The sequence below is a fragment of the Mercenaria mercenaria genome, chromosome 14, assembly GCF_021730395.1.
Source record: "Mercenaria mercenaria strain notata chromosome 14, MADL_Memer_1, whole genome shotgun sequence".
Taxonomy (NCBI): Eukaryota; Metazoa; Mollusca; class Bivalvia; order Venerida; family Veneridae; genus Mercenaria; species Mercenaria mercenaria.
The window spans coordinates 56,114,123-56,132,747 of record NC_069374.1 but is presented as its reverse complement, the minus strand read 5'-3'; the positions used below and the strand labels follow the sequence as shown (position 1 = coordinate 56,132,747).

General features: G+C 34.2%; 1 protein-coding gene across 4 annotated transcripts; it reads left to right on the top strand.

The window, feature by feature from the left end:
• Positions 1-807: 807 nt before the first annotated feature.
• Positions 808-15,788, top strand: LOC123527905 (translocation protein SEC62-like). Of its 4 annotated transcripts, none has more exons than XM_053523568.1 (9): positions 808-964; positions 7,839-7,947; positions 8,742-8,853; positions 9,457-9,583; positions 9,909-10,016; positions 10,621-10,698; positions 11,142-11,202; positions 12,553-12,673; positions 13,147-15,788. In XM_053523568.1, exons 1-9 carry the CDS (start codon positions 914-916, stop codon positions 13,481-13,483), a joined length of 1,104 nt encoding a protein of 367 aa, XP_053379543.1. In that variant the 5' UTR covers positions 808-913; the 3' UTR covers positions 13,484-15,788. The 4 variants fall into 4 exon arrangements, with proteins under 4 accessions (XP_053379543.1, XP_053379542.1, XP_053379541.1 ...); XM_053523567.1 differs by lacking the exon at positions 808-964 and adding an exon at positions 1,602-1,931 and having other exon boundaries at positions 9,909-10,001; XM_053523566.1 differs by lacking the exon at positions 808-964 and adding an exon at positions 1,602-1,931.
• The last annotated feature ends 2,837 nt before the right edge of the window (positions 15,789-18,625 follow it).

The following is an 18,625-nucleotide window of genomic DNA, read 5'->3' as shown; positions in this document are numbered from 1 at the left end:
CTTCTCAAATGCGCTCATTTGACTGGTCGAAATAAGTGCACGCGCGGGTTCGCAAGAAGCGATATTGACCAGCAAAAGTGATAATGACTCATGTGATATCACTTTTTCCTATATGTATGAAATATGGGCCAGTCAAATGAATGCATTTGAGAAGGGCAAATAATATAACAATTATAGACTTGTGTTTTCGTCAATATGTGTTTTACGGACCTGTAAAAATGATATTGACCGAGGACGCATGATATTGACCGAGGACTGCAATATCATTTTTACAGGTCCGTAAAAGCACATATTGACCGCAACATAAGTCAATAACTGTATAATATTCACGTAAATACGGTTTGATGAATGGCGACGGATCTAGTACTAAAAATCGATGGCAAAATGTATGAGTTAACGATTATAAAACTGATTTAATATATTGCATTCGAAGAAAATAGCATTTATTGTGCTGAGACACAACCAATCAGATGGTAGAATTTTAAGACTAGTCTTCAAACTTAGAGTTTGTAACCTTCATTGCCACGAATATTTTATAACTTATTGCAGCTATTTTCTGAACCGTCGTCAGTGTTTTTGGTTATATAATAATACTGCGTGAAAATTTCATCGGACGCTCAACCCTGGAGTCGCCGGTTCGAGTCTGTATTGCTTTCCTGGAACGTGATACAGAGCGATATAAAAGTTCAGTGCTTCTCTAATAGTCGATCTGAAATGGCCGTTTTAAGATCCCCCAAAAGCTAGCGTATATATCATTGAAATGTTAACCAAATATTATGCTGTTTTGTCTGTTAAACCACAATATGACACCGATTGTTCATCAATCAAAATAGCACACGTGTATATACAGTACAAAGTTTACATACGTATTATTAAAACAATAGGCTTAACATAGTTCAGATTAAAAGGGAACATGGAGACGGACGAGGAAGGGAGCGACTGGGGTGATTATTCAGGGCCTCAGGTATGTTTCTGTTATAAAATTGATATCATAAACATATATTTTGTATTGAATAATATATGTTGTTTGAGGAAATGTTACCATATGTGTAAAACAGAAGTAACGCCATGTCGGAAGCAACAAATTAACAATATGTTACCAAGTATTTAACAGTGAGAAAGGCTAATGTTCAACATTGTAAATCCGATAAGACATTCAAAACGAAATATGACATATTGAATTTTTAGATAAATGTATAAATATGTTGCGGTTCAACGAGGGCTGGCTACAAAGTAGCACATAATGCTGAAAGCCGAGACTAAATGCGATACACAATTGACTGTAGGCAAGTTGTACATGAGAGAAACCGCCTTGACTTTACAAATTGTCAGCTTCGGGGCATTATGAATTTTCACACAAAATTATGAAGAGTTACTTCCTTATAAAACGTAGACATTGATTTAATATTCAAAAATAGAATGTATTGAATATAATACGTAGCCCAAACGCTGGCCATTTTTTCTTTTGAGCTCTCAACGGCAACTTCGTAACAAATGCCGTACGTGTTAATTTGATTAGAATTGATATCAAACTTTTAGAAAACAACGAGGAGTAAAACAAGTTGTTGTCTTTTTTTTTAAGAAAAAAAGTTTTTAAAAAGTAAAGAGTGCTTAAAATGAGTTTGAATATAAAAACGGGAGCTTACTGGGAAAGAAGTGATGAAAAAGAGGAAGATGAAGATGTAGGACAATCAAAATTGTTTCTAAACCGTCAAGCCAACAGGGACTTTAAAATAAATGAAATTGTCAGGAAGAAGGCTTATAAGCAGTTTATCGAGGAAGAAAAGAAAGGAAAAGAAAGTGGTAAGACAGACGAAACTGGGGAAAAAGAATCGAGAGAAGGGGCTGATGACGAAGAAGAAAAAGAAATTGTACAAGAACTAGTGGTTGAAGAAGAAGAGGACGAAGCTACTAAGAGAAAAAGGAGAAAGGTCTTTTATTTTGTTTTGATTTTTTTCTATCATAGAATTTTCCCATATTCAATATTTTCCTTTTTAATAGTAATCAGTTTTGAGACTGATATATTTTATGTTACATTATGTGACAAACATGGATTCTATTACGAATTTTCTTCTGTCAAAATACTCCTTATGCAAAAGTGGAATTCAAAGTAAGTGAATAATATGAACATTATAATCATGTCGTTGAAGAGAACGTTTTTCTCATATACGAAATTTAATCTACATAACAAGTATTAAAACCGACACTTTGATTCCAATGAAATGAATAAAAATGGACACATGTTAAAATCTGTGTGTCTGTCTTCAAGCCTTATCTTCTTCAGTGGTCATTTTTCTTTTACATTTTATAACATACATCTGGTAAGGATTGTGTGGGATGTAAATCATCTGAAAATTCATAGTTAGGTCAATTTTGTACATGTAGTTAGAAATAATAACATCTTTCCTTTCTTCAGTCTTCAATAGGTTTACACAATGAAAAAAATGTTGATATAAATGGATTTGGTTGGATTTAATCATGCATAACTATCATGTATCATGGACATTTTTGTCAATGTGTTTAATGTGTTTTGCTTGTAACGTATTTAAAGTCAATATAAAATGTAAATTTTCATACACGGCAGCCATTCATTATCATATCGTTTAACTTATCTATTCTGTAACATGCAGTTTTCGTTGACTTTTCCATAATTATACTAAAACAAAACAACTGCTATTATACACGGAAACGAAACTTCGATATCGATGTAAACATCTGAAATATTACCGACAATGCGTTTTTGAAAATTCTCACGTATATCTAGAAAATGTGTTTTTAAAAAAGATACAAAAATTTGATTTATTTTACGGTCTCCTCTCAATTTAAGAATGTCAAAAAAATACGTGGTGCAAAATTTACAGACAAACGAATTTCGTTATGAGGCATCTTTATCCTGTTATATCTTGGGTATAAATCTGATAGTTGACCATACTTTAATGAAAAGTCGAAACCGACACCTCTGTGTCTTTTATAAATCATATTTGCTCGATTTGACGATAATATTTTTGTGACTTTTTAAAAACGGATTGACGTCGTAAACTGATTGATATCTTTTCACAATCTGATTTTGTTGAATTTTAGATATATTATATGTATTAAAAACGTATTTATCTAAATGAATAATTAATTTGATTCTATTGGAATTTTAAAAGGTATTGCCAAAAATATCGAGAGAGTTGAGGAGATGCGGGTGGGGTGCGTAAAAAGTTTCGGTCAGCATACATATACAATGGTTGACTACAAGGTTGTTATAGGAATATTTTTAAATTTTAGAATAGCTCAAGCAATTTTAAATGTATTGTCAAAGACCCGATTTTAATAGGGTATTTTGCTGTACTTTACAGAAACTTTGGGCCAAAACTATCTAAAACCTACTTCGACAACATTAATTTTGTCGCTGGAAAACGCTTCAGCACATCTTAGTTTGCTTGAAAGAAACATATTAATGTTGTGTTTTATAACAATTCTTTATTTGAATTATTCGATATTTCCGTGTGCCACAAGTTTACACAGCAATTTCACCAATAAAATTCAACATTCAATGTATCTTCAACATTTAACAATGAAAGACTTTATTAATATTATGAAAATTAAACTGTGACCACGCACAAGCTATAAGTAAAGAAATGGCAAGTCCAGTACTGAAGAACTTTCAAGAATGCAGGACAACATAGCAAACTAACAATATTGACAAGCACCTTAATAGAAAGAAAAGTATGAAAAGTCAACCGAAACCTTAAAGCTGCTCGCCCGCAGAAAGGTTTACGGATTCACAGCACTATATGGTTATGTAGGAAAAAGTAAAGCGTTGCAAACGGTTTATTATTTTTCCAGTATAGCCATTTAGAGCGGTGAATCCGTAAACCTGTTTTCATAAGCCATTTTTTTTTCAGAACGTTACGTAGATTTTCGCTTATTTTGTTGATCATGCCTTTTCATTTTACATTCTTGTTACAAAAATGTTGCTTTTGTGAAATTGAATATTTTCGACCAAACTGAGGGCGAGCAGCTTTAAAAAGCATACTAAAAAAAATAAATAAAAAAAGCAAGACAATTGTAATTACATGCACATAGTATATCTACAATTTTGGGGCCTGTCCAAATGTGGACCAGCCTGGTAAAATCTTCATACCTTGGTATATTTACATTTCGGGTCTGTCTAGGTGTGAACCAATCTGACCAAGTCTTTACACTTATTAATGTTGCACGTACTACAGTTACATTCTGGGCATCATTGTCTAGGTGCGAACCAGCTTGAGTAAGACTATATGCACGTGTTATTTAGTAGGCTGTTCTACAACTTTGCAGCTTCAAACCTGAAGTAGGCCTACCTCCAAAACATTTCAACTTTGATAACTTGATGTTTTGATTGACATTATAGGTTGTAAGTACTTAGGACTGGAGATAAGTGTGTAAGAATTTTAAAGTCTCAACGACAAGGACATGTTATCCATTTAGATCTAGTATGACTGAATTTAATAAGTTTCATCTCTGTCATGGAAACAGAGTTTTTTATAAGACACATATAACCGCAAAGTATCTCGATTTGGCCTTTGAAAGTTGGAACCATATTAAAAAATGTATATGTTGCATATTATGATTTTATGATATTATGATGATACTAGTAATGATTTCCGGGTTGACATAGCCTGTTTTAAATGTGGTTGCTCAGCCTCTATAACTTCGCGGTTGTTACGGTAACATAAGTAAAACGATTTGCAGTATTCTTACTGAACTCATCTCGAGCTTTTTCAAGTGAATCAGTCAGTTAGGCCTGTATTGGTAGCCTATGTATTTGTATCAGATTTTACTTTTATAATGTTGTATCAATCTACAAAGACAGTAGGAGCGTGGAGCTATTTCCTGCTCTGCTTTAATTGGCTATTTATTGTTTCAAATCCTGATTTAACAGTATCAGTGTCATTTTCTTTTTTCATTCGAGTTTCGTTTTTGCCTGTGTCCGGAGTAGCCCACTACCATAAAATCAAAATTTCGTGCCTCCATACTTTTTTACTAGCCCTCAACCAGGAAGTTGTTAAAATATTAAAACGAGGCTTATACACGTAAACATGGCTGACAGACGACGTCCGAAACGAAAAGCAGACCAGGTATTCCTGAAGTTTAAGAGTTTTTGTCGTGTAGTCGAGCCTGCATTTTCTAATATGAAAGTGCTTACTTTTTGACACAGTCATCGCTTATCTTTACGACAATCTGATTAAGAATACAGCAATTGTCAGCACCGAGCGTTCATTTACATTGACATAAATTGGGTGGGGTACAGGCTGTTTCATTTCAAATAATTCCTGCGCGCTAGTTTTGTGCGATGAATTCTGATTTTTAGTTGGTGTTTTCATTTTGTAAGATGTCAGTCAGTTCGGTAATGACTAAAATAGTGCGAGTGTTCCGGATTCTGTTCTCCATACAATTCTCCTGCCTTATGTTGGAGAGAACATCGTTGATGTTAAGTTGAACACACACAAACCCAAATCAAAGAAATATAAAATACACAAAGTAGCAACATGAGATAAGCTTGTGTCAGCGCTTTATCTTATTGAAGCATTCGCCGACATGATCAGTCGTAATCAAATCAATATACGCTTATTAAAGTACAGCCAGCACGTAATTGGAATAGGGTCCAATTTTCATATGATAACTGTTGATTTCTCAGACTTCCAAGCATAAATTCATTCCATCCCCGTGTAGAAAATGTTAACATAAAAAAAGATCATTATCATTATAAACAAGTGATCGGATAGAAAGTTATTATGATTATTGTTCTGCTGTCTGTTTCATACACCTGTAAAACGAGATCTCATTCAGTTCCCACGTGAAGTTGGCGAGATTTGCTCTATATGCCGTTCAAATTGCCAATCTATTTATTTTTATAGCTCTTTGCCCAAATTAAACAAATAGAAGCAGTCCGGCAGCTACTTGGGCAATGCCAAAACATGGTTACACTTACAGTGTCGATGACATGTATGCTCTACTATCTAAAATGACAAATTGACTCCTAAGTCTTTATAAGAAAATTTCAAATTGATTACAGATACTGCTTTTTACGCCAGGAGTATAGTCCTATGGAATAATCTTCCACCTGTCTGTCTGTTTAGCTCTGTATAGAGAGCACATATCTACAGATCTGAGGCCGTTCCTGGGCGGGGCGTATGTTCTCTGTGGGGGGCCTCCGTGGCCGAGTGGTTAAGGTCGCTGACTACAAATCACTTGCCCCTCATCGATGTGGGTTCGAGCCTCACTCGGGGCGTTGAATTCTTCACGTGAGGAAGCCATCCAGCTGGCTTACGGAAGGTCGGCGGTTCTACCCAGGTGCCCGCTCGTGATTAAATAATGCACGGAGGGGCACCTGGGGTCTTCCTCCACCATCAAAGCTGGAAAGTCGCCATATGACCTAAAATGTGTCGGTGCAATGCAGGGTTCGAATTTAGCCAGATTTTCTACTTGCATTTTTTCGCAAGTGGTACTTTTTTTAACTTGCTAAATGAAAAAACAACTTGCATTTTCCGCGACTTGTCACTTTATTAGAACACAGGCCTTTTTATGCTGATTTAGGCTGAAATTCGGCCCATTCCCAATCAAAATATACTTTTCCCCACTGGCCAAATTCCCCATGCAAAAAAAATGAAATAGTTTGATTTCCTATTTTAACAACTTTTCAGCAATTATTCCCCAAACAATGATTTCGCGACGTAAATTTCCCCTCCAAAGGACCTGGTACCTCCCAAATTTACAAAAAGGCTGGAACATAACACAAACTCCAGTGACGTCCAGCCAATCGTATTGCGCTATATAAATGTAACTTATATAGATACCAAAAACCCACTGGATGCGGTAAACGTCATCAAAATTGGCGCAGGTAATTGTCAGCAGTTGAAAAGACATGCGCACGGGACATGTATCGAGTGTAAACTTCCGTTTACGACGAAAGAGTGCTCCGAAATTCGTTCTGCAAATGACAATGCGCTGCAATGACCGCAAGTTGTTAAAGAAAGAACAGTGTAAGATAGAGACGACCGTTCGAAATGCACATTATTCGGCTAAAAATTTTCACTTGCAAAAAAATGCTGGTGTCTGAAATCTCACCTCGCAGTTTGAAATTTGCACTCGCATTTCGCGAGTATGCGAGCTTAAATTCGAACCCTGCAACGTTAAACCCAAACAAAAAAATGTTCTCTGTGACAACTTGATGAAAAGCATTGTGTCTGAAATCATTCATCTTCCACCTCTGATTCATGTGGGGAAGTTGGTGCTTATGGAGAACAGATTTGTACTAGTACAGAATCCAGGAGCACTGGTTATAGGTTAACTGCCCGCCACTACACAACTGAAATACTTACGAAAAATGGTGTTCCCAAAACAAACAATCAAACATAATCTTCCACCAGACAATCCCTTCCCTTCCAACCATTGGAGTAATGGAGTAGTTAACTGCTGATGTTTGAACCTTAATAATGCTTCAACATAACATTGCTCTACACCCCAGTTTGTATTTTTCAAAATACTAACAGATATTCCTTTTATTTGGCCCTATTTTCTTTCATTCTCTGCTAACAATCTTTGCAGGCACATCCCAGTCAAGGGTTAGAGAGTAATGGAAGATAGATAGATACTTGAAATGATTTTTCCAAAAGGAAATTGATTTGAGTCTGGTAACTGGACCAGATCTAGAGGCCTAGTTACTGAATCTCCAGACAACCCATATATATGGGCTTTTAAGCAATTCTCAACTGTTATTGTATTATTAATACAATACAAAGTGACTGAAGGGAGAGTTCTATTTTATGGTACATAGTTGTATTATGATTTATTGTTGTTGTTTTCAGGAAGAACAAGCATGTACAAAGGAAGAGTATGCAGTTGCCAAACATCTCCGCTTCAACACACCTGCACATACTGGTCGTTTAGCTGGGATGACAGTTAAATGCTTTATAGGTATGAAGGTTAAAACTTAACAGTGCTTCAAAATCAAACTTTAATTTTAGATTGTTGTACTTTTACTTTTTTCCCTTTATTTGGTTTTGTAGTTTTACTGTTTTTCACTTTATTTGGTGAGACAATTTGATAACACAAATACACACTGGCCTTCCAATCCTGAGGTCGGGGTTCGATCCCCGGCAGATACTCGGGAATTTTCAGAAACGCTTTTCAGTGTTTCCCACCCAACTTGAACTAGTGGTGTTCTGGTCAGGAACCCAGGCAATCCTTGCGTATATCAGTGCTATACACTGGGCACGTTAAAGAACCAGGCTGTCTATTCGCAACGAGCTAGGCTGAGTTAGCCGGACAAGCCTGTATCTGATTTCTGATCTCTCTGTCGTGGGGGCTTTGTCTCACTCTGTCCCTCAGGTCAGATCGCTCTGTGTCTGTACTAGTAGAGGATGAATTATGCGCCCTGTGTGGCTGCATTTGAACTATGTAAAGCGCCATTGAACGTGAAATTGATCATGAAAAGGGCGCTATATAAATCTGGTATAATATTATTAATAAATAATCTCTGAATAAAGTGTATCTACATACCGTATTATTAATAATTATTATATTATTATACTATTATACAATCTTACGTTACCTTTTATGCACTTTTGTATGTTTTTCAATGATATACAAGAGCACTTTTTTGTGCAAAGGGCAGTAGAGGTTTGAGATAAACATAGCAAGTTTCTTAGATATTTACTATCTGTCACATGTTTGATCACAATTCTCATACTTATATTTTGACATTTCAGCATCTGATGCAGTCAACTGCCTTCTTGATTCGAAATGGTCAAAAGGAAAGGCAAACCCAGACTCAGAGATTACGTTCACTGATAGAAGAAGTTGTGTGCAATTCTTAAACAGGTTTGATTTTCTTCATGATTACTACTAAGATAAATTAGTAATCTAAGAGTTTGAAAATATTTCAAAACTCAATGGTGATTTCATAATGTTACCAAATGAATATGATCTCATTGATCTGTTTAGTTGTCATGATGTGGTTAGTGGTCCTGTTTGATTTAACGAACCATTTATAAAAAAGGCTTGCAGATTCTCTTGCGTCAAGGGCAGAGGTTTATATGCTTTTCTGTATCTTTTTCTTATTTGATTGATTTATTTTCACGATGAAATACATGCTGAAATGAAACAAACATGTTATTTCAGTGAGACTTGATAAAGTAGAAGAAGAAAAAAGACTTGGTCATGATGCTTACATTTTGTAACTTTTACAAAAAATTACTGCTTTATTCCCCATTAGTATATAATTACGGTACATGTATATAACTGTTTAAATGAATATCCATGCTTTATTTAGGTATCTTTAGAAAATAGTTACTTACATTTTGTATAGTTACTTTGATTTTGCATATAAATGTTCAGTAAGGCTTGAAAGAGTGCAAAAAAACTGTTCAGAGTCAGTACATACAAATATAGGTTTTCTTAAAATGATTGTTTTTGTTTTCATAGATTTATTCAGAAAGGCCTTTTCCATCGAGCTGATAAAGTAGAATCAAGGAAAGACAGAGACAAAAAGAAAAAGAAAAAAGAAATTGAAGAGAAAGAAAAAGAGAAGGAAAAAGAAAGTGGAGCAGATGTATGTTAAAAGTTTAATAAATTTTTCACCTTTGCACAGTTTTGATATTGCATAATTGGGGACTAACTTTCATCAATTTCGTACTTTCATGAAATAATAATAGGATATTGATCAGTAAAAAAAGTATAATCTATTTGATATCAGATGGTCAAACAAAACAGCCACGTGTAATTTGAATTTCAGAATTTGAATTCAGCAATTCATGTCACTATGTTTTATTATCATTATTGAAAACTGTTTTGGCTGAAGCCATGAAATTTTGTGCTGATAAAGGGAAATAGTTTACCCATGTTGTGCTAAGTCAGATAGAATTTGTCAATTACAGAGTAAGAAAAGTAAAAAGTCAAAGAAACTGACAGAAAAGGAAACGAAAGAATTGGAAACTAAAGAAGAAGAGAAAAAAGAAGAAAAGAAAAAAGAAGAAAAGAAAAAAGTAAGTGTAAAGAAAATATCTATTTGGTTAATATTTGTATAATTTAACATTGTTAACCCTTACCCTGTTAAATTTCTATATTGACCTTGTCCGTCTTTCAATTTGGACAGTACTTTTAACTGTTAAAAGGGGTGCATACCAAAATGTTAGGACTGGATGGCAAACTGCAGATCATGATCAGACTGCATGAATTTGTGTTTGCTAACAGCCCCTGTTGCAACCAAAGCTTTATAAAACAGCCAGTGAAGTGACATGATCCGGCCACTTCAGCTGCTGTAAGCCAGGTGGCTGCTAAAGACAACATAAATTAGAACTAAAAGTTGACTTTAAGTTAGCTGACTAGCTTCTTAAGGCGAGTGACTGCTTTCCAGTGGCTGCTACGGCAGATTCAACTGTACTTTCTGAATTTTGAGAAGTCTACATTAAGATAAAAGTGTGTTCCTGTAAATCAGCAGAAATTTCCCAGTAAGGTTTAAAATGATAATACAATGTATTTTACCAAATAAGTGAATGCTTGTTAACCATCCCACCATTATTAACCATAGGATAGTTATTTTGCATAATGCAAGTGTTAAGCAGTAGATCTTTTTTTGATACATTCCAGACAGACAAGAAAGAAGTAAAATTAAAGAAATTCAAACTGAACATGAGTGATGATCAGAGATTTGTTGATGGTAATTCTGTAAGTATAGCATTTATTACAGGATTTTCAGCTTTTTAGTGCATTACTGAAAGCTGTGCATTTAAATGTGATAAATTAACGATAGTGCCTCATTAGTATTTAAAGTTGATGCTTTAGAAATAAAGAACTAATGAAATAATAGTTCTTTTCAATCTTCTGCGCAGTGATCTCCCTTACCTATAGGTAGAGATTTCTGAAGTTAAAGGGAAGCAACTGCAGCATACAGTTTGACTTTTCTTAAAAAGACTGCCCCAGTCAAAATAAGAAAAGTCATATTTGGAAAGTTGTTGTTTCGTACTGATAGCAGAAAGAGATTGGTATATTGGGCTAAAAGCTATAATTTCATCCACTCCTTTTACAGACACATCTATTTTAAATTTGTGCTTGAAAATGCACAAAATTCCACTGTAATCAGTGTTATTCATGTTGTTTTTATTTTTCAGATTTATGTTTGGATATATGACCCTATACACCCAAAGACATTCTTTATGGGATTTTTAATGTGTAAGTATAATATGTCATTTGTAAAACTTAAGTGATAGGTGCCAATTTAAGTTAGGGAAATAATTTTGAAAATGTAGAATTTTATTTCTGCAGTTTCTTTGTTCTGTTACAAAGAGTCCACCCAGAAAGCTCAATAGGTGGGACGTGACTTCTAATCAGAAAGTAAGTTCCTTCTTTGGTAAGGGGTATGATGACTGGCTAAAGACAATCTGATGTCATTCAATACCCACTTCTGTTGGGGAAGTTGTTAGATACTGTTTAATAATGGTAAGGATTCCAGGACCAGTGGTTAGCTTTAATGACTTCCAAATATACTTCTTACGCTGTTGAAAACTGGTGTGAAACACAAAAAAATGATGAAATATTTCGTAATCACTTTTAAATCCTATGTAATAGATTACTGTAGATTTGGTTTAAAAAACTTTTACGTTCCATTTATTTCATGATATGATAACCACCAGACCTACTCATGTTGTTAAGAATTCACACTTCATATTGTATATATTTATTGTGAATTAATGCTTCTTAATATTTATGAGCATTCTGAACTTGTGTGTCACTCTGATCATGAATACTAGTAAAATAAAACCTTTGTGAACATTACCCAATCTATATAGTATACCATTTGATAATTGATCTAGTTTTGTTTATAAGAAACATGATTATATCACACTATCAAAGAATGTTCTGCAGTCTAAATCGGAGGCCATCACTTCTGTTAGTGTGATCAGTCTGTAAAAGACAAAAATCCACATAGCTGAAAATCCATGGTTCCATGTACTTTCTTGCCCATGTTTGAAATTTTCCCCAAATGGGGACCTTGCATTTTTTCTCCACTGTTAAATTTGGAAAACTGTCATCTCACTAAGCTGTAGGGATAACGCATGGGTTTTTTTTGTGTTATTACATCTGCAGATCCGATCCCCGCAGGATTCTGAAGACGATATATCATGAAATAAAGATATGCTAATGCTATTTTAGCATAAAACACTTAAAAACTAATAAATGAATGTATTATCCCGCTACGTCATTAAATTACCTTGAAATGCGTGGGAATGTCTGCTTTTTTTTTTTCACTTTGAGGTCATTTCTTTTTAACATATGTTTCAGGAGCCGCATTGCGTTTACGCTTTGTCACGAAACGTGCGTGTATAAAAAGGTGTTTTAACAGCATGTGAGCATGAGAATCTCTCTGTTAACACATATTCTCTGTCCTGTAAAAGCACCACCGAAAAGTGACAAGAACAGCAGTTTTATGCTAGAATTGTTGGTTTAATGCTTAAAAGAAATTAATGCAAGCTTATATAAAACCATTACAACTTGTTAATCTCTGTATTTTACCTGTTACAGTGTTAGGAGCTATAGCATTATGTCTATTCCCACTGTGGCCAGACTGGATGAGAATTGGTGTCTACTACGCAAGTTTACTCGGTGCTAGCTTTGTTGGTTTTATGCTTTTCTTAATTGTTTTGTAAGTATATATATATATTATATGTGATTTTGTTATTGTAAAGCTTGTGACAGAATTTTCTCAGAATTTATCTTACATACAATTCAGACCTTACCTATATGAGGATCATTTACATCGTGAAACCTTGGATTGTTTTAAGTAAAAACATGTAATTGATTTTTGTTATATGGTCACCCTGCTCACATTGCCCTGACGTTGCTGTAGCAGCTCTTAAGTGCATGTTTGTTTGTTTTAAATACAGTGTTTGTATAAAAAGAGCAATGTGGCAAAGGATATATTTTTGATTTAGTTTGATTTAATTACAGTCAAAACTTTGACTGTTAATAAATAAATTTATTGTCACATTTTGAACACTGGTATCTATTGATGTACATGTTAGTAAAATATTGCATGTACTGGATAGACCACAGTAGGGCCAATTTACCATTATTATGGAAGAATTGTGTTGCTGACAGTTGAATTCTCATTTCAGTACGTGTCATCATCTTCTCATTGATATGGCTAGTCACGCTCGGAAAACATCATTTATGGATCTTCCCAAACTTAACAGAAGATGTGGGTGTCATTGATTCATTCAAACCACTTTATAAACATGACGTTTACCCACCACCTGAGATAGAAAAAGAATTGGAAAAAGAAAAGAATAAAACAGAAGAGGAAGAAGGAGATTCTGAAAATGATGACAATGAAGAAAATAAAGATAATGATGAAAACAAAGACAATGATTATGAAATGATTGAATCGAAAAATGAGGATTCAAATGATGAAGAAAAAACAGGGGAGGAGAGTGAAGAGACAGAACAGCAGTGAAAAATATGGAGAGGTTGATAATTCTGCTGTGAATTTTTTTATTTGGGGGAGGTTGATTGAACAGCAATGACTTTAGCTTGGAGTGGGGAGGTTAATAGAGCAGCATTGAACTTTGGGGAAAAGGAAGGTTAATGAAACAGCAAATAAAATTTGGATGTGCGTATATTGCATATATGCATATATTGATGGCAGAAATTGTGAATATAGGGTCTCATGATAAATATATACTTGTTTTATGGAGCTAAAAATATCAAACACAAATTTTCGTACTTGCCATATATCATTTGATTTTAACTTTTTGTTACAGTAGGTTAGACTGTTAGAGAACAAAAAACATACAGATTTTCTGCCAAGATATTAAAGACAGGTCTTAATTATATAGCATCACATAAGAATTTTTCCTGCTTTAGATTTGATATCAGTGGCTAATGAATATAAAATTACCCCAGGATATATGATAGTCGCCTTGGAATTAGTTTTGATTATAGAAATTCAATTCAAAATTTACTTTTAGTCGGTTTATACATAAACATTTTTACTTAAAAATGTACTATCTGCTGAGGAATAGCTATTTTGCTTTAAGTCACTTTCAACAAGGATTTTATTAACCCTTAGCCTGCTAAATTTCTAAAATGGACTGGTCCATCTTTCAATTTGGACAGTACCATTAACTGTTAAAAGGGGTGCTTACCAAAAAAATACTGACTGAATGGCGAACAGTGCAGACCATGATCAGACTGCACGGATGTGCAGGCTGATCTTGGTTTGCACTGGTCTCAAAGGCAGAATCAATTGCCACCAGCAGGCTAAGGGTTAACATAAATCTCAGTAAAGAGTTGTTCTATTATAAATGTGAGGAACAGTTATTTATAAAGAAATATTTATTTATAGCAAAATAGTGCTTTTTGGTGTTTCCATGACAAAGATTACATTTTGTAATGTTATGGGGTTATTGTTTGAGGAAGATGATAGTTTTCTTTCTTTTGGTAATGATATTTATAGCTAACACTGTCAGATAGTTACTTTGACATTTTGCTTTATAGGTTTTTTCTTTGCAAAATTGGGTTTGAGAATACAGGTACATATTAAAGAGGGGCTTATAAAAATTCAAATTACTATTTAAGGAGGGACGTTTTAGTAATTACAGATAATATTCTTTATTGAATAATGTGTTTTTCTTATGATATTGTGGTAAAAGATTCTGATGTTTAGATTATCTGATTGTCATCTCAGTTGCTTAAAAGGGAAGAGTTGCCATATAGTTTTATAGAAAATAGAAAGGTTTGTTAAATGGGACCAACCATTTAAGTGACAAGTGTGTGTTATACATCCAAAAGTTCATCCAAATATAAGTTTTGCCTTCTATTAAAGAAGTGTACATTTCAGTATAGGTATACATATTTTTAGGAAAGTCTTATTCAGAATTAATTGTCAGTAAAAACCAGTGAGTAGAATGCTTCAAGGAAATGTACATGGTTTCAAGTGTCAAAATTATATTTTACAAATGTTTTATAGAAGTTTACATCTAACGATGTGTGTAGTTGTGTTCTGAATTTCGATATTTCATATGATTTAATATTGTTATGATAGCATATCCATACACGTATGAAATGTTAACCTGTAATGTTTGAAATATTGATGAATTTAAAATCCACACAGATGTTCATTTTGAATCAGAAAGAAAATGTTAATTTGATTAGAAAGTTCCTTTTGTCTGCAGAAAAATTTGAGAATTGAACACAGTACTGTAGTAACCTTTATGGAATAAAGGACTTCCTACAGTAATGCCTTCAACCTTCGATATGTTTAGAAAAAATTTAGGTTTGCAAAAAAAAGAAAATGCACTGAAATTTTCCAGCTCAACTTCAGATGTTTTTATAATCTAAAGTGTTTATGTTTCCAATGAAGAAGACCTCCAGGACTTCTTTTTATCAAGTCTGAGGCTTGAAATGCTCCATTCTCTATTCACTTTGTTAACAGTTTTTCATGAAACTATATCTGAAAGTAGATCATATATTTGCAAATATATCTGCAAAGTTTAAGCAGTAGAGCAGCAGTTTAAAAACCTTTGAATAGTCTTGAGATTTGAACGTTGATGAATGCAAATTAAAAAAAAAATGATAATGTATTTTCATGAAATTACCGGGATATAAAAAAAAGTTAACTATTGAGTAAAATTTTGCATACACTTGTTAAATGTATCATTTTCAGTTATTGTCTTGTTTAGGGTCTAATAATATTGTTAAGAGAAGTTGTTAATGTACAGTTGTCACTTATGGTTTTTTAAAGATCTGTGGAAGAATGATATCTTTGTTTTTGTTTTTGTCTTTCCATTATTCCTTTTCTAAAATTGGAAGAGGCCATAGTTGTTAAAGATGAACTGTAAGTATATGAAATACATTGCTGTTAATTGTAAAAAAAAAAACGTTTAAAATGTCTTTAGACAGAATTACTAAAGTAATGATGACTGAAACCCTGTACATATATTGTGTACATATTTTTTTTTGTAGGACCATCATTTAACCCTTAGCCTGCTGGCAGCAAGTGATTTTGCCTTTGCAACCAGTGCAGACTTATCATGGTCTGCACTGTTCGCTATTCAGTCAGTATCTTTTTGGTAAACACCCCGTTTAACAGTTAATGGTACTGTCCAACTTGAAAAATGGACAAGTTCATTATAGAAATTTAGCAATATAACTCTGCTATTTGCTCACAGACACATATTAAAAACTTTGTTCAGGCCTTCAGATTTGCAGCACTTTTTGTTGATAGACAGTTAATGCGACTGTTTACCTTTTCATGTCATCCTTGCCAATAATAGTGTGAGTTTGGGACATAGTGTTACTCCTGTCCATGTGTGCAAGTGTTTGGACTCAAAAAGTGTCCATAGCACATAGAATGTCTCACTTGAGTGAGTTTTGGACACACCAATGTGTATCCTTTTAGTAATGGCCTGAGGGTGCTTTAATACTGACACCTTGACAATAGAATATTTAGACTGAACCAATTAAGGTTTCATTCTATCCAAATTGTAGTAGGAGATGTTGCAATAATGTAAGTTTTAAAAAAGGGCATAAATCAAGAAAAAATAATTGAACATGACCACCTAATGCGGATAGTGTATACAAATGTATTAAGTTGCATTTGAAATTGAATAAATAGAAACTAGAAATTGAGTATTAAATCCCGAGAAAAGGGCCATAACTTGGCACACAGATACACAATATAGTTGAAATATTGATCTAGAAAAAGAAAAAAGTAAAATAAGTTTTAAATCTGTATGCCTTTAAATGACAGCTGTATGTACTTGCATGCAAATCTTTGACGAAAAGGGGTGCATGATTTAGCAAAAATGCATGTCAGAGTTATGGGACTTGATTCTATCACCAAGTTTTATAACCCCAATGACACAGTCATGTAAAGTTTCTATTCAGTATCTGTATTAGTTTAGTAAATGCATGTAAAACTTTAATCGGGGTTCCAAAGGGGACATAATGTGGCCAAAATACATGTCACAGTTATGGGACTTGTCTCAGTGAGGTTGATAATTGACCTAGAAAAAAGAAAAAAATAGTTCCAAAGATATATACCTTTAATTGATGAATGCAAAACTTTAACAAAGGTGTGATGCCTACGCCAAGATGAATAGAATAGCTCAAAGAATAGTCTAGCGAAAAATTTGTGTTGCACGTGTCCTTAAACTTATTTGACCTAGGGTCATGAAACATAATAGGCACATTGTTTAGCATGTCAAGTTATAAACCTGGGGTTTTGTTTGGGATTTATGTCAGTCGGACTAGAGTTGTGGCCATGGACTTAGTAAAAAAATGCATAAAATGCATACAAGTTTGTATTGCATTTTCAGTCCCAATGTCGCAGTGAGCTTTGACCTGCTGACCTTGAAAACAATAAGTAGCCAATCAAACCTTCGAAAATTTGACTACTCTAAAAGCAGAAATTTTCACGAGGGTTTAGTTTTTGCTATATTCGCGAGGCCCTACATCTCGCGAAAATTAATCCTCCCGTAAATATTCACCATTAGTATAATTCCAATTCAAGTTGGATATCATTTTTACAATTTTGCCAATATTAAACATCGCGAACATACTTAAAATTTCAAATTCATGGAATTTTGACCCCACGAAAATATGTGCGTTTACAGTACTGTATGACCAGGCTTCTATTGTTATTGACCAGAAACCATTTTTCACTTTATGTCACAGTTACATGGACTTTTGGTCTACTGACCTACTCAAAGTTTGAATAACTCATCTACTTACCTAAGGCAATCGTCTTACGAAGTTTGATAACCATCATCCAGTGTTCATAGCCTTTAGCCTGCTTGGGGCAAGTGATTCTGTCTTTGCAACCAGTGCAACCAAGATCAGCCTGCTCAGAAGTGCAGGCAGATCATGGTCTGCTCTGTTCACTATCCAGTCAGTAAATATTCAGCGAACACCCCTTCTAATGATAAGTGGTATTGCCCAAATTAAATGATGGACCAGTCCATTTAAGAAATTTAGCAGGCTAAGGGTTAACTAGAATGTGTCTGAAGGACACAGGGTGTGCCCCCCCACTGGTACATTTGTCACAAATAAAGGGCAATAATTCAAATGTTTGCAGTCTTAATGGGGTAAAACCTCAACAAACATTTTATGAAGAGGATTCATTATTATAGGCCATATACTTTCTGAGCTATGAGCATCACAAACAAAAAATCCACTATTTTGGCTATTTCAAGGGCCATAACTCTGTAATAAGCACTAAGATTCTCAAGAAGAATGCCAAATGTGCAAGGTAACATCATGATAAAGACTCAAGCAAGGTTTCATGAATTTACATCAAATACTTTTTGAACTAGGCACATAATTAGGTGAAAATGTGCATTTTTTTACCACTTCAGGGGCCATAACTTTAAAAATAGGGGGTGGAGCCAGCCAAAAACAAAAGAGTTGTGCAAGTTTATATCATGACTTATGCAAGTATTCAACCATTTATGTACCATACTTTTTGAGCTAGGTGCATCAAAAGGTGAAAATGTGCATTTTTGACTATTTCAGGGGCCATAACTCTGAAAATAGGGGGCAGACCCAAAAAAAAAAAAGGAGGTGCGCAAGTTCATATCATGATTAAGACTCGTGC

What these genes read in the sequence shown, in the direction of transcription:
- LOC123527905 (XM_053523566.1), top strand. Translation starts at nt 1,617, where the DNA reads ATGAGTTTGAATATAAAAACGGGAGCTTACTGGGAAAGAAGTGATGAA. An exon ending in AAAAAGAAAGTGGAGCAGAT is followed by an intron (nt 9,584 to 9,908) that starts GTATGTTAAAAG and finishes TGTCAATTACAG; the next exon opens with AGTAAGAAAAGTAAAAAGTC. An exon ending in GATTTGTTGATGGTAATTCT is followed by an intron (nt 10,699 to 11,141) that starts GTAAGTATAGCA and finishes TTTATTTTTCAG; the next exon opens with ATTTATGTTTGGATATATGA.